Here is a 17,028-nt window from a genome sequence, read left to right as displayed (position 1 = left end):
CTGTTGGTAGATAAGAGGGGAAGCGGCTGGAATCCTGAAGAGGGAGAATGCAACACTGCAGCACTTTTGTTGCAGATCCAATTCAACCCAAGAGATTCTAGGTTTTGTCTGAAATACTGGGTTGTATGCGGGTGGCGCTGTGGGTTAAACCACAGAGCCTAGGACTTGCCGATCAGCAGGTCGGCGGTTCGAATCCCCGCAACGGGGTGAGCTCCCATTGCTTGGTCCCTGTTCCTGCCAACCTAGCAGTTCAAAAGCATGTCAAAGTGCAAGTAGATAAATAGGTGGGAAGGTAAACGGTGTTTCTGTGCGCTGCTCTAGTTTGCCAGAAGCGGCTTAGTCATGCTGGCCACATGACCCGGAAGCTGTACGCCAGCTCCCTCGGCCAATAAAGCGAGATGAGCGCCGCAACCCCAGAGTCGGTCCCGACTGGATCTAATGGTCAGGGGTCCCTTTACCTTTACCTTATCCAAGTATATACTTGCAGATTCAATACAGTGACTGAAATCCGCTCCCTGCTCCCCTTCGCCATGCTCCTCCTTTCTGCTCTGAGCTTTCCTCCAATGCTCCAGTGTAGATTGGAGGCGTACAGGTTGGAGGAGAAGGAAGGGAAGTTCCATTGCACTCACAGAAGTCTTTCTGCACATGCAAGTATGGCATTGGGTGCCTCTGACAGTTTTGTATTATCTGTGTCCTAGTCAACGACTACCCACACATAGCTGCCCTTACTGCTATCACTTTTCCCCCTTCAGTCAGTTGCTTGGAATGCCTCTGCTAACTGAAGATTCACTTTCATTGCTGTGCTGGTACCCTCTTCAAAATTCTGTTTCTGTACTAATTCCATATTTAAGCCTGACTGCTCCTCCATCACTGGCATTAGCTATTTTCCCCCAGCTTGCCCTCATCTGTGAGAGACTCCCCACCTGTCTTTTATACTTCTGCATCAAAAGCTATTTCTTCTGCTAAAAGGTAGGATACAGCAGGAAAGCAATTTCAACAACACACACACACTTCTATCTCTGGCGACATCAAAAGGCAGCTTGACAATGGGGTAGCAAATAAATAGAGGAATAAAAACCCTAAAGGTGTGGAAGCAGTGAGGCCAGTAAAACAGAACTTTCATGGGAATTCAGTCACAAGAATCTGTACCTCAAGATTTAGTTGACATCATCAAATATGACGGTAATAGTTTCCAAAAAAAGGAAAGGGAAAAGGAAATTGTAGAATAGACATAACATGACTATGGCATCTGCACAGCATTTATATAAACACAGGGAAACTAATATTCATTGCATGAGCAATGATGAGATGCAAATTACATGCAGCCCTAGAAGCCAAAGACATACTTCTAAAGTTCTCAACCCCTGTTTTGAGGGGGGAACTCTCCAATGAATGAAACATGAACCAGAGAATATAATTAGATGAAATAATTGTGAACAGAACAAACCCATCTGCTCTCATACTTGCGGTGGGGTGGGGGGAATTCTAGAACTATAACAGCACAATCCTATACATGTTACTCAGAACTAAAACCATTGAATTCAATAAGACTTACTCTCAGTTAAGTGAGTATGCAAATGAGAAAATATTTAACGTGGTGACAGCTTCACTGGAGATTTTAATACTGCCACTAGTTTGGTGGCTTTCAGCTCAAGCCCTGCAGAACATTTACTTTTATCAATTTGGGATGTCTGAGGTAGAAGCTGTTGGGGCGTTGTGCCCTTCGATATTTATTAGCTTCTATTTCCATCTAGCGTGTCTTTGTCTCTCCATATTATGAATTAACATATGAACCAAACTATGACAATTTGCTGAAAGTGAACTTGGATTTGTATACTCATTTGATCCATGTTGGCATCAGTCATCTTCCTCATCCATGGCAGACTGTCCAGTGTTTGTTGCTGGGTCAAGCAGTGAGCAAGCTGAAAGCTGCAGCCCAGCATACTCACACTGCTGTAAAGATATATCTCTTGGATTGCATGTGGCTTCATTAGCACCCTTAAACCATGATTGCTGGCCTTGTTTATACATTGCAGATTGCATACTGGTTTCACAATGTGTTAGCATTTAATTTGCTACTCTTGTACGCATCATGTAACTAATTATTCACATGATGAGCCAATTCACACATGCATTAGTTATGGAGCTTAGAGTCTGAGATCGAGTCACACTCCTTTCCTGCTTCTGATGCAATGTCAGATACTAGTGAGAAACACAAACCATTAACCCTGGATCCAAGAGTCCCCTTCTGGACACTGTTATTTGATAGACCAGAGTTCTGAAAACGAAGGCCTATGAAACCCCTCACAGCTATGGGATGTGGAAATCTGCACTGCAACACAGAGTAGCTGTGGTCTCTACCAATCCCATCCTCTCTTGGTTGCAAATATTCTTGTGCTTCCTCCCCAAATCATCTTCTGGAATGGAATCTGAGCAAACCCAGACAACATATTTTTGAGGTAGGATGCAGACAGAAGTAGAAGAAGCCAAAACCTAGACAATGAGGCCAAGACACTTTCAACAGCTTCCAAAAATGAAAAAGACAAAAGAAGGAAAATGGGAACATAGAAGGAACATCAGAGGGAATAATAACAACACTTAACATTTGTACTACATGGTGAAGAGTTCAAAGCAAGTGATCTGGTTCTAATCCTTATAACAGGCTGGGCTGAGGAACCTTTGGCCCTCCAGATGTTGCTGGACTCCAATTCCTATCAGGCCTGGCCAGGGATGAAGGAAGATGTAGTCCAGCAGCATCTGGAGGGCCTTACAACAACTCTTCAAGGCAACTCTGTATTGTTGTTTCCATATTGCAAGTTGCATGAGAGAAATGAATCTAAGAGAGAGTGATTTGCCTAAGACTGCCGTGAGTTCACAGCAGAAATGTTATTTGAAGCAGGGTCTTCCTGGTTTGTAACTCAGTCTTTTATCCAGAAAGGTAGCAGGAGAGGAATAAACAGCAGGGAGGAGTTAGAAGAATGGGAGGAGTCTAGGGGAAATGGACTCAAAAGAAGGAGACAACCTGACGAGTTGTGTGTGTGTGTGTGTGTGTGTGTGTGTGTGTGTGTGTGTGTGTTAATGAAGACCCAGATGGGATCAAGTTGACATTGTGAACCCCAATATCTTCAGAAAGGAAGGAGAGAGAGAACCTGCAGCTTGAAGTGAGAAGGAAGGAAAACTCACTTGCACAGTCTCAACTAATTGAAAGGAGGAAATAAATAAACCACAATCTGGTTGTCCTCGCTGGAGATGTTGCACCTGGAAGAAGTAGATCCTGTGTATTTCTACAGACACCATATGCAAGGGGTGAAACCTCTGTGACCCCCAGGGCTTGGGACTTGTCCCAGGCCACTCCCCTCAATACTCCCACTCTGTGGCCTCCTTGAGTGCTTTTGCCTGCCTGGAATGTGTCCTTGAATTTCTTGTTTGCCTGGATGGAGGATGTGGGGGGGGGGTGTATGTAGAAGCTTCTGACTTCTGACTGTACAAAGGTCTCTGGCTCCACCCACCACTGACAGGTGGCATCCAGAAAGTTGTCTATGAGGGAATGGGGCCTTCAGGCTGAAAAATGTTTCCTATCCTTACTTTGTACCAAGTGGAAGGGGGTTCTGTGGCTGAAATATTGCCCTCACATGCACACACTGAGTAGATCTATAGAATATATTTGATGCACATGCAGTGCACATGACTTCCCCCCAAAGAATCCTGGGAAATGTAGGTTGTTAAGGTTATGGGGAAAGGTAACTGAAAACTACAGTTCCCAGGATTCTTTGGGGGAAGTCATGTGCTTAAAAAGTGTGGTGAATATGCTTTGTATGTTATAGTGCGGATCTGTCCTCATTCTCTTTCCCTCCTTGCTGCAAGCAGACATACTAAATAAATTTAAAAATCTCCCTTTCCACGTTTATGGAGAAGCGATATCAAAATGGGAACTTGGACGTCTGACCTGTTCTGATGCTGGATGGTGTGTGTGTGTGTGTGTGTGTATGACTACTTTAGAAACAGCAGCTTCAGTTAAACAGATTAGCTAATGGTGCATGTGAACGAGAGTTTACAAGAGGCAGGGAAATGTGTCTGTGTGGCTTTTTGCGTGTGGTGTCAGTGTGTTGCAAACACATGTGCTTGTGTACAGTTCGCTTAAACTCAACTTCCAGCTTTAAAATGGAATCCCGCTCTCTGACTGCTAACCCCCATCTCAGCAATGAGTAAACTCTACTTAGATATTTACACCAAGATTGTTTATTGCACCGATTATGTTTAGAAGCCACATGCCTCTAATCCGCTCCAAATAGCTCTGAAGCAAGGCTGGTGGCCAAGGTTTAGGGCCAGATCCTGAGTGTGTCTCTTGGCTGGTTTGAACATATGCTGCTGTTTCAACTCCAACTCCTTCAATATTGGCCCCTCTGATCAGTGTGGTGTAGTGGTTAGAGTGCTGGACTTGGGAGACCTGGGTTCAAGTCCCCATTCAGCCATGAATTTCACTGGGTGATTGTGGTCCAGTCACCATCTCTCAGTCTAACCTATTTCAAAGTGTTCTTGTGGGGATAAAAATGGGGGAAACTGAGAACTATGTATATACAGCCTTGAGCTCCTTGGTGGAAAGCTGGGTTATAACTGTAATGAATAAATAAAAATATATGCAGTGGGTAGTTACAAGGGAAAGTAGAGGATTCCTCAGGCATAAGATTCCACAGACCTCTGGACTGCGGCCTGCTTTCCAAGCCTGGGAGGCTGCCTTTGGTGAGACAATGCAGGCTGTGCTGGCCCTACCGTGAGGCAAAATGTGGTATCTGCTTCAAGCAACAACTTGTTGGGTGCTGTTCAAAGAGTGTCAGTTACTGGCAGCCTCTTACTCAGTGTTGCCTGGGAATTCTAATAAACAAAAAATTAGAGCAGTTTTGAAATCCGTAATTAAAATCAGTGGTTTTAAAATATTCATCCCCCCAGCTTCATTCAAAATGGTGTCCAGTTGTATCCAAATATAGACTAAACCGCTCTTTGATCTCAGGAACCATAAAGAAAAAGAAAACATTTCATGTTTTGAAAGAGTGCCGGTGGGCACTGGTCAACCATGATGATGATCGATTACATACACTGTATGGGAGGTATTCAGCTAAATTTCACTCATTGTAGACCCATTGAAATTAACAGACCTAACTTAATCATGTTCATTAAGCTCTGTGAATTCACTCTGAGTAAAACTTTGTTGACGATCATGCTATGGATTTTCCAACTTGGGAATAAAAATGTCTTGGGCCAGTTCTGCTGTCTGTCTGTGTTGCTGCAACAGTTAGTTAACTGGCAAAGTAAGGCTGGAGCTCTGGGAGGCTTGACAGATACTTGCTGTCTGAGAGAAGTTTTATGAGAACGCTTTGGATGGGTTGGAGAAGGCAAAGACTGAATTTATTTATGCCCCAATTTATTTTTTTATTTAGGAATGTATTATTGTTTTTTGCAATGCAAGCCTTTGTTGTTTTGGTTTATTTTAATTAAAAAAACATGAGGATCCCCCCCCAAGAGTTGTGTATATAAATGGATTTTGCATCCAAGCTTGGACTCACAGAGGGACTATACTCACAGTGGATCACTTGTGCTGTAAATTCAGGAGGATTTGCTTCCAGTTAAGTGTGTGTAGGATTATGGCCTAACAACACAATCCTATGCATACTTGCTCTGAAGTAAGTATCGCTGAGTTCAATGAGACTCCTTCTAGGTAAGTGTGTATAGCAGCAGGGATCTTGTTCCATCAGAAGGAAGTATTGATATCAGAGATACCAACATAATTCCATTTCAGAATCTGGTCTTTGATCAAGGAATATTTGTAAGGCATTATAAATGTCATCTCTATATAGACCACTCTCTTCCCGTTGAGTAATCACAGTATTCAGAAGGCTGTGAAGTTCTCCAACCACAACCACAATACTGAGAGAGGATCCGCCAGTTAAAGCTGCTGCAACCACCTTATGGAGCCCATCTGCCACAGTTTTGAGCTTCTGTTGTATTGCAAATAACATTTATTTAGAGTTACAAGTTTTTTATATACACATCCATTTGCAAGCCACCATGCTGGTGTTCCAAGAATTCCTGGGGGCTGGTTTGTGAAGCAATCTGTGCTGTCCCTGACATCACTGAAAATTCATAACTCCTTGCTGTTTAGAAGAAGCATTTGGTTGAGAATTCCTTTTCAAGCACAGCAGAGAGCAGAACTGACTCGATACTTTCTATGATTCTGCCTCGGGGAAAAATGGCAGGAGAAAACGCTGAGCATTTCCTCTAGGCGCAAGTTTGGAGATCATCCATCTCCTCAAGAATTTGGCAGTCTAGATCAGATAATATGCTACCCATTCTTAGTGCTGCAATATCAGTGATACTGCCTTTCTTTTTAAAGGTCTGAAAGGCTAAGGAAAGAGTTTTGTGGAAGTCACACTCTCCACATAAGAGACCATTTTTGCCCCACTCAGCAGAAGCATTCGTCAATGAGGGTTGAAACACTGAATCCAGCCAGCTAAACAGGGAAAGTGCTGGAAGATTAAAAGGCAAAATGTCAAAAACCAGATAAGTATGAATACAACTGACAGGTCTCCTCCACCTCTCTGAGGATGGAGTGTGTTTGTGTGTGTAACCTCTGATTATCTGAAGCAGTTGCTGGAGAACCTCAGAAAATATCCTCCTCCATTATTTCACTCCACCTTTTGTATTGATTTGTTGATTTAGTGAAATGTGTCTTATGCTGCCAAGTTGAAATTGAAGCTCCAGGAGGCTTGAAAGAAAAGTGAAATTTTATAAGAAAGTTTCGGAAGGGTTAGAAAAGGCAAATATTAGATTCATGATGCTCCAATTTATTATTTATGTATGAATTTGTTTGTTTTTAATGCAAGCTTTGGTTATTTTGTTTTAATTAATAAGAAACATGGTCTTTTCTTTTTTTTAAAGTCAAAGTCTTCATAAATGGCAGCTCCAGATTTTGGATCCAAGTTTAGCATCTCCATACATGCTTGCAATATAGCTATATCCCCAAGATAAGATACTTTGTTGATGAAATATTGTTTGGAAGCAGTTTTAGAAAAGGATGGAAGGCTGAAGAGAAAACAGCCAGGGTACCTGGAATCAAGGGCTCCGAAATCTTCCAACCATTGGTTTGTTTTCTCAAGTACGTCAACTAAAATGTTGTCTCTAAGAATTCACTAAGAACATACAATAAAGAACCTGCCTGGAGTAACTTTAATAAAAAGTTTACATCACAAGGAATATATTATATTTGTTCTTTGTAAAAGCACCATGTATGTATTAATGGCATTAGATATATAACAGTTCAGGCAGTCGTCTGGGATAAAATGAATCAGCTGATTGAGAAAGAAAAGTTATGAAAACACAATAGGTGCTCAGTACCCAGATTTCAATGAACTATAGCTTGAATTCCTAAAAGAGCTATGAATAGAGGGCTTCCATCCCACCTCTGTTCTTTCCTATGTAGGGAAGTCATACAGATATCCACCTGAGCTGAGAGATTTGAAGCTTTTCATTCTTAAAGACCTGATTAGCCTTGTCTCAATATCTTTGAATGGTGTGTGTTGGGGTGTGTGTGGAATGAGGCAATAAGTAGTGAGGTTTTCTGCTGATGACCTGTAACCAAGCAGTTGTATCTATTTTGTGGATGGGAGATATAGAAATCTATGAACTGGTTTGTTAGCCAGTGTGGTGTGCTGGTTAGAGTGTCAGACTAAGATCTGGGAGACCAGGATTCAATCCCCACTTGGCCATGAAGCTCACTGGGTGGCTTGTGGCCAGTCACCAACTCTCAGCCCAACCTACCTCACAGGATTGTTGTGAAGATAATGGAAGAGGAGGAGAGAACTATTGCGCTCTTTGGAGGAATGGTGGGATATAAATGCAATAATACACACAATAAAATATATGTAGAGATTTGTAAACCATTTTCCTTCACAGGTGACCACAAAGCAGTTTGCATGTAAGAGTCAAACAATATCAGTACCAGCTATAAAATACAATTATGATGTTGACCATAATGCTAATCAATTCAATAATACACAAATGCTAAATGCTAAAAGTGATCCAAACATATTCAAGCAAGTAACATAAGCTTTTAAGAGAACTTTACTCTGTATGAAATCCCATCAGTGTTGCCTCAACTATGCCTCTAGGGTGGAGGCAGTTCAGTAACTGGAATGCAACTGCAGAGAAGTCCTTACTCCAAGTCGCCATACATACAAGAGGCTTTACCCATTGGTGGGAAAGTAAGTTGGACACTGATGTTTACAGTGCAGTCCTATTTTGGGGAGAATGGCCATAACTCAATGGTAGAACATCTGCTTCCTGACATCTCCTTGATGGGGTTGGGAACCCTTGCCAGAAATCCTGGAGAGCTGCTAAGCTAGAAGGATCAGTGGTCTGATTGACCAATAGTTGAAGGCAGCTTCCTAATTTCCTACAATTGCCTATTTAGAAGGAAGTCTCCTCTAGCCTGCAGGGGTAGTTTTGCAGCCCAGTTATAGCAGATGTTTCAGCGATAGCTGCTTCTGAAGACAAGCTAAGAGCATCACCTTCAGATTGGCAAGGTGCTTTTAGTTCTGCGGTGGGGAACCTATAGCCTCATGGGGAAACCACCGTAGCCACAAAGACTTCAGGGGAGGGAAATCTCTGAGGCTGCTATTTCGAGGGGTGGGTGTGGGGCTAGACTTACTAGATCAGCTGAGTCACTGGGACTTATGGTTGGCCGACGCTCCCTGTTAGGTTTCACACCACGCAAAAACTGAGAGGATCGCATCAGAACAGGCATTGCAAAGTTAGAAGCTAGCGCTTTGGGTTGCACATGGGACTTACTCCTCGGTAAATTTACAGCCTCGGTCTCAACACTTGCTATTCAGGGTGTTGGAAATCGGCTAATATGGTGCATTCCGAACCGTCTTTTAAATTGCCAGAATAAGAATAAGAGAGTATTTGGGGCGCTGCAGCTGCGATTTTCTTCTTTGTGTTAAATGTATGGCCTTCACACTTCAGGATGGATTTTGGAATTGTCTCGTGGCCCGATCTTGCATTCCAGTGTCCTCTCACCCAAATCCCCTCCTGTGAGTGACGCTACGGATTTCCCTCCTAAATTTTGCAGCACTGCCTTAAACACCGTTTGGGTTTCAGAATCCAAAAACGGCGCATAGAAGCAGATACAATCCGGAGTCGGATTTCTAAAATCAAAATGTCTCTAGATCATGAAAGAATTAAACAAAAAATATTGCCTATAAATATAAAATAAAGAAACACCCTAATGCAACCCGGTCCTATGGATGCTTTCTAGAGAATAAATATATACCATTTAGCTCAATTCCAGTAAGGCTGCAACCTCTGCACGCTTACCTGGGAGAAAACCCCATTGGACACAGTGGGATTTACTTCTGAGTATAGGACTGCCTTGTTAGACCACTAACCAGATGACTCCAGCTGAATAAAACCTCGGATATATGCTGCAGTTAGGTGTTTATATTCGTTCTGCCTTCAAATCTGCACTCCTATTTATTCAACATTTTGTTTTCCTTGCTAAGTATGTGCTAAGCGCAGATGATTCCAAGGAAGCAAACAGATGTCTTTATTTGGCTCCCATCATCTAACCATCGTAAATGTCTCTCTCCCTCTCCCACCCCCTGAATAGGGTATTTATTTGGCATGTCGCTATCGCTGGGAAATGTAGAGCCATCTTGCGTTTACTGCTTAAGGTGAAAGGACCGCGCATCACTGACGGTACTGTATTCTGGAGTTGTGGATGAATGTGTGAACCAGACGCCTGGAAAAGCAGCGTGTTTGGCAAGTTGTGCCTGTCACCAGACACTCAAGCGGCACTCATCGGAACACACACGTGTGAACTGGACCTTGATCTCTGGCAGTGGAAGGTGCATATCTAGTTCCACGGAGAAAGTCTGGGGTTTGAGAGGGGATGAGGGGCAGTGATTGGTTGGGCGTCCTGACCTGTTTTGAACACGCAAGTCATCACTTGATGCTGTAGTCCTCAAGTGATGAGCATGCACGTGTGAACCCGCTCAACCCTCAGCAAATTGAATAATTTTAATCCCGTGGTCTTTGAGTGTTGTTCTGGAGAGACCTAGGTTCAAATCCCGATTCAACTACGGACCTCAGTGGGTGATCTTGGGCCAGTCACTGTCTCTCTGTCTTCGAGTCCTAACCTACCTAGCGCGCAGGGTTGTTGTGGAAGATAATTAAGAGGGTTGCATGTATCTGTGTGGGGAACAATGGGGGCTCCCCAGGACCGTGGAAGAAGGGCGAGATACGAATGTGAAAAGAAGGAATCAGATGCGCGGAAGTCATCCCTTCATGCTGTGGTCCTCAAGCGACGATTCGGTCCTTGTGAACCTACCCCGCGTCTCCGCAACTGCAGAAACAACCCGCTTTCTGCAGCTTCGCACCTGGGAGCAGACTGACAGCTGTTCCCATTTAAGAAGCAGCTCTTGTTTAACTCCCAAGTATGAACAATAAAAAACAGTTTTAAATTAAAGCGGCTCTGTCATCAACAAGGCTCAAGTCATGTTTACGGCGGCCGCAGCGGCTCTAACAATAACAGGCTGTAGGCTTGGCTTACGTCGTGGGAGTCAGACCCACAGCTTGGAAAGGGGCCGCGTTGCCCATCACCGGCCCGGCCCGACGGGAATGTGTCCTTCCGCCTGGAGGAATCGCCCCCACTCCTCCCCGTCGAGGACAATGGTGGCCGGGCCCAATAAAGCGCTCCCTCAAACCCAAGCCCGGGGCGAACTTTAAAGCTGGGCGAGTGAGTGGGCAAGTCGAAATGACAGCAATGGCGCACCACGTCGGGGGAGTAAGAGAGTTCAAGGTAGCTAAGGATGAATAGGAGGGTGAATTAAAACAGACAGACACACTACTCAGGCAGTGAGGAAATAAAGGGCAGTGGCTCCCCATGCCTGACGGAGAGGAAATATCTAGGGACATTTTACAGATCGATTGATGGGATGACTAGAGTGAGATAGCTAACATCCCAGAAATGGGGATGGAAAGGAGTACGAGATGGTGAATCGATAAGCCTGTAATCCAAACACCCATTGTCTTGGGGTCGTCCCCACGGGATGAAACAGTGCTGCGCTGCCAATCAGACATGGTGGGCATTGAGCTGGGACGCCACGTTCGGCTCATTTGGGTCTGGGCAGAGAGACAAGGAGGTTGGGTTAGATGACCCTTTTCCCCTCTTGCCATTCTACGATTCTAAGGCTTTCCTTTCCCAATTAACTCAGCTTTTTCAGAGGCTTTTGCACACACCACACATCTAAAGCACATTGTTTACGCTAAAGAATCCGGGGAACTGTAGCTTACCCTTCGCGATGTTAAAATTTTCAGCACCCTTAGCAAACCACAGTCCCCAAGATTCTTTGGGGGAAATGACCCCCCCACGCGCGCGCTTCTTGCGCACACATTCTAGCTCGCTGTAGCAAAGTTACTCTCTGCGCTTTCTTGCATTTCATTTACCGCTTCCTACTCCACCAGGTATATTTATATTCCATTTTACATCTGACGAAGCGGACTTTCTAGCACCTGCAAGCTTACGCCGGAATAAAAGGTGTGAGCCTTTATGGTGCCACGAGACTCTTGATTGAGTCCACAGGCAGGTGGGTAAATAGAGGAGGCCCCATAGAGAAGGAGACGATCGAGAGAAGGAACCCATAGGAGAGCAGCCCATCATAATGCCATGCCCGCGCAACTGCTGTCACTTGCCGGCCAAATAGCTCAGTGGCAAGGTATCTGCCTTGCGTGCGGAAGGTCCCGCTTTCGATCCCCCTGCATCGCCAGGTACGCGCTGGAAGGGACCTCCGTCTCTACCCCTCTCTTCCGGCACGTCCCCCCCCCCCACAAGGCAGTTCTCGAAATCTCAGATCTGCCTTAGCTGCTGGAGCAGGCAGGTAGATCCAAGCTAGAACGACAGACTCAGGATTTGACAGCCAGACTGTAGAAAGGCTCCCAGGTTTAGGACGTGGTCTCTGATTTAATGGACGGCGTCGCTTTTGAGACTAGGAGCAGGATGCGTCCAAAGCCCATCAAAACCGAAGCCCATTGATTCCCAAGGGGAGGACGTACAGAATCCGTCCGTTGAAAGAAACTGCCTGGAAGGCTCCCCCGGTGGGACTTACTCCGGAGTAAGGATGGGGCTGCACGCGGGCTTAGCTTAGGCTGGATCGTGCTCTCGTGCGCGTGTTTAAAGCAGGGCATTTGTCGGTGCGCAAGGGGTTTATAGCACCTGCTCTGCAGCCACCTATCCTATGGAGGAGGAGGAGAATAATTCGAATCCTAAAACTTATCTCCGCCTTTCCCAGAGTGGCTTACAATCAAACGATTAAGAAAACAAAGAGCTCTATAAAATTACGCGGTGAGCGGGCATTTCCCCATCCCCGTCCTCATCAATGAGCAGGATTCCCATCTGACAGCGCCATCCCGTCCGCCTCCCTTCTCGGTTCTGTCCACTGACGCCTCGCACTCCGGCTTCCCGAGCAGCGCAACCGCCCCCACTCCCAATAAATAAACCCCAACTTCTCTAACAAGCCCGCTTGGTTGTTTTATGAAAAACCAGCGCTGCCCTCTGTGCTTGTCCAAAGAAGGAGCCAAGGACAAGCCGAAACCCTTCGAGAGAGAAACTGGACCCCGATATCGCCCCCTCCAAGCTCTGCCCCTCTCGGCACCTCGGGCTTCTCCGGAGCGAGGAGCCCCCATCACCAACTGCGTTTGTGGCGTGTGGGGCTCTCTGGCCTGCTTGTACGTCGAAAGGACGGGGGCCAGGCCATCGGGCACTTCGCGGTAAAAGTCCAGGGACCCACCTAGCAGACCTCAAAAGCAGCAGGACTGGGGCTGACTAAACCTCATTTTGAAAAAAGTGAAATGCTACGCATTAGTACCGTCTGGGTAATAACCTTAAGTAAACCTCTTTGTGAGGTCCGCCTGAAAAGCGGAATATAAATACTATAAGCAATACATATTAAATCCAGAGTTTAAAATGACCCAACGACATCACTGGTAAGTAGTCTGAACAAGCCCCTCTGACTCTCCCGTCTCTTCCCCAACTCCTACAGGTCCTGGCGCTTGCTGCCGCTGCACCGTGCGCTTTGCACATGCTCAGGAGCACTGCGTCACCGTGGTACGCTTTGAGAGTTCCAGCCTGGAGCAGCGCGCAGCCCAGAGCAGCGCACCACCAAGCTAATCGGAACCTTGAGCAGCCACCGCTGCTTCGCGGTGAGCCTGAGCTCTTGGTATATCCTTTTTAGTGTAGACGTCGGGGAGAGACAAGTTTCCTCCCCGGCAGCCGCCGTCTAACCTCGAAGGAGAGCGCGAGCGAGCCCCGGCGTCGGGCCGACTTACCACCAAGAGGAGTCCGCCCGCGGCGTGAGAGTCAGCAGCATCAGGACCAAGGGCAAGCAGAGGCGCGAGGGCGCACGGGGGACCACGGACGCCCGTCGAGTGTCCCCGGGCGCGCAGGCAATCCGAGCCCAGCGGCTGGAGCCCAGCATAATTCCCCGGCCGAGGGAAGGTAGTCGCGAGAAGGACAAGTCCTCGGGTCTCTACAACCGGGCGCGAAGGAGAAAGCGAGGCTGACGACGACCGGGGCCTGATCGATCCGCTCAGCGCAGCCCAGACCTGGACGGCTGCTGCTGCTGTTGCTGCTGCTGATCTGGGCACGGCTCGGGAAGGCGGCGCCGTCAAACGCCCTGCACCCGCGGGCGGCTGTCCGCTGGCCGGCCGATTCCCTGGCAAGATGCACTGCTGGTTGTGGTCGCGGCTGGAAGAAGCCTTTCGCAAGCAGCCCCATGGACGGGCATCTGCTGGGAAGGGGGATGAGGAGGACACGCCGGAGGGCTGGGCTCGGGGGCAGGCGGGGAAGACGGACACCTCCGGTGGACTCTCATTGGGCAAAAACGCCCCGGCACGAAGGCAAGGCTGGGGCCAGAGCAGGCACAGCCACGCAGTTGGGACGCCTCTTCCTCTCTTCCTCTCACTTTCTGTCCCCCACCCCACCCCACCCCCGCACGCCCAGCCTTTCCTTTCTCCCTCCCTCGCTCGCTGAAAGCTCGCTCACCTTTTCCCTCCCAGGCACCACCTGCTGCTGAGAGCCAGAGCCAGAAGAGATCAGAGACGGCGCTGCTGAACTCTCCCTAACTGGGCAATAGGCAGGCGCAGGCAAGCATCCACCTCCCCTCCCCCGGAGGTCCTAGCGCCTCTCTTGTCGCTGCCCATTCAGCCTGCGCTCCTGATCCAAGTCCCCGAGGGAGAAAACAGGCTGGGAGGCTGGAGCTTTTGATACTAGACGTGGGGCTTTGCAGCGGTGTAGCTGGATAATTTTAGATCAGGGATTGAATAGGGCCCCGCCTTGATCCCCTTGCTTTGCTTAGACTGCTGCTGAGGGGCACCCTGGACTTCTGGCGCGTAATCTCCCCTCCCCCCGGCCAAGCAAACGGGAGTAGCCAGAAATCTTAACATCTTCCAGTACATAACTCCTTTCTCCCCTACCCACATCCCTGCCACATAAGCACAGGGCTTGTTTAATAATACAGAGGGTGTTCACCCCAAGGGTTCAGGGACATAAGCATAGCATACTGTGTCAGATCTTTCCTCCATCTATTTCAGTAAGATCTACACTGACTGGCAGCAACTGTTCAGGGTTTCAGACAGGCACTGTCTTAACTGTATCTGGAGATATGGGGGATTGAGCCTGCAAAGTTATACCACTGAGCTGTTCAGGTCTCACCACTGCCATACATTCATGGTGAAAAGGGGTGGGTGGGTGGAGCACTTACAGGAGTTCCTGGAGAATACCAGTTATCTGGATCTGTTTCAGTCTATCAAGAACAAGACAGGAGGAGTGTGGCTCTGTTTCTGCTTCTCCATCTCCATCTCTCAGCAGCTCTCAATACCATTTGATATCATCCATGAAATTAGTATTGAGGGGTGATGTTTTTCAATGGTTCTACTCCTACCTGCAAGACCACTCAGAGATTGTGTTTCAGTCTTGTGGTCTCTGCACTGTGGTGCATCACAAGGCACAATCTTATACCAAGTTCTCTATGAAGCCTTTGGGAGTAATCCTTAGTTTGGGGCCAAAGTGTCATTGGTACTCTGATGACACACATCTCTATTTCTTCAGACCACCTGAGTCAGGAGAGTCTGTGCATGATCTGCATCAGCATCATCTGGGTCCAGTTGTGGATTGGATGAAGGCCAGTAAACTGAGTTTGAACCCTGGGAAGACAGAGGCAATGTGTATGGGTAGTTCCTGTGTCTGAGAGATTGGCTAGTAGCCTATTCTAAATGTGCATAAACTCCCTCTGAAACATCATGTTCATAGTTTTGGAGTGCTGCTGGATCCATCTTCGTCACTGGAGGTTGAGGTAGTCTCAATGGCTCAGATTGCCTTCAACCAGCTGCGTTCGATATGCCAACTACTGCCATTCTTGGACAGGGAAACCTGGCCGTGGTGATTCATTCATTGGTAACTTCAGTATTTCATTACGCAACGTGCTTTATTTGGGGCTACCTGTGGATCTGGTCCAGATACTCTATCTTGTGCCAAATGCCAGGGCTGGTCTGTTGGTGGGGACAGACTACCACCAGCACACAACTTCAGTACTGACAAGCTTGCATTGGCTGCCTGTATTCTCCAGGGTTCAAGGCACATAACAACTTGGGTCCAGGATACCTTAAGGACTGCCTAATCCCTTATACCCCTACCTGATCACTGAGGTCTCCTGGAAAGTTGCTGCTAGAGGTTCCCATGGCCCAGAATGCTGCTTGCTCAGTATTGTGGGCCCATCCTGCTTATCCTGTGGAACTGCCTCCCGGCTTAGATCAGATTGGCCCCCTCCCTGTTGGACTTCAGGTGAAGACCTTTTTATAACTTCAGCCAGCATTTTAAGTACCCCCCCAATTTTATTGTTAATTTTAACTTAGTTTTTGTAGCATCATTGTACATTGCTTAGAAACTATGATGTTAACTATGTACATTTGAAATGTATATAAATGTAACTTGTTCAAATAAAATAAAGTAATGCATAGCAGTACAGGATAAATTGCCTCCTATCTGCTCATGTGGCTTCCCATAAATTTGTAACGTGGTCCCCATTTTCTTTTTGTCCCTACCTTTGTCCATCCAAAGATGGTTCATGCTGAAGCCACACTGAGTGGTCCTGCTGTGTGAGTTCGAGGGTGATCTCCATCAGTTTTCCAGTAGGCATCTGGTTGGCTACTCTGAGAAGAGGATGCTGGAATAGATGGGCTTTTGGCCTCATCCAGCAGGCTCTTATGTTCTTATGCAGAAGCCAGATTCTGAAACAACTTTATTGAAAAACATGGGGCAGTATCTGACAAAATATTTGCACTTGCGCTAGTGCAATGAGACTTCCCCCCTCCACTCCTCCATGCCCTGCAACATCTCCAAATCTGCTCGGGGGGGGGGGGCCTGGAGGAAACCCCAGGACAGATTTAGTAGGAGTCCAGGGGGAGGAGAGAGGGAGAACATTCTATTTGCACTATTATTTTCCCATCACTGTACTTCTTGGGCATGGTTTGCTTTTTTTCTACATAATGCTGTATAGGGGAAATGCTATATATGATGCAAATATTTATCAAGAAATTTTCATGCCCAAATCTAATATTGTCTCCATAGACACATGATGGCTTTCACTGATGCTTATAAGAAAAAAATAGAAGAATCCAAGCATAAGAACCTAAGAAGAGGCTTGCTAGATTAGAGCAAAGATCTGATTTTATGTCTGTCTCTAGCATTTAATTATTTAAAAATTTTTTAGGCTCTCCTGTAGGTTCTCTCTGGGTGACTTAAAAATTACAATTCCAGATATAAAACCAAATGGACATAGTTTTCATGGAGCCAAATTTCATAGGGTAATGATCACAAGTTAATATACACATTTTTACAAAGCAATTTTCCCATATCAAATGCATGTTTAATGTTATTTTCCCAACTAGATGCATATTCATGCATACATCACCCCAGCATGC

At 46.5% G+C, this 17,028-nt stretch overlaps 1 protein-coding gene across 1 annotated transcript in view; it reads right to left on the bottom strand.

Annotated features, from left to right (window-relative positions):
- The window catches only part of WNT2B (Wnt family member 2B), a 45,110-nt gene extending 30,925 nt beyond the window's left edge, over positions 1 to 14,185 (bottom strand). The window contains exon 1 of the mRNA XM_083617551.1: positions 13,378 to 14,185. Coding sequence (XP_083473677.1) covers positions 13,378 to 13,526 — 149 coding nt within the window. The 5' untranslated portion in view covers positions 13,527 to 14,185. The remainder of the gene's footprint in view (positions 1 to 13,377) is intronic.
- Positions 14,186 to 17,028: the final 2,843 nt, after the last annotated feature.

The sequence above is a fragment of the Podarcis filfolensis genome (genome assembly GCF_964270895.1).
Source record: "Podarcis filfolensis genome assembly, chromosome: 6".
In the NCBI taxonomy this organism is placed as follows: Eukaryota; Metazoa; Chordata; class Lepidosauria; order Squamata; family Lacertidae; genus Podarcis; species Podarcis filfolensis.
This window is presented reverse-complemented; position numbering and strand designations above follow the sequence as displayed.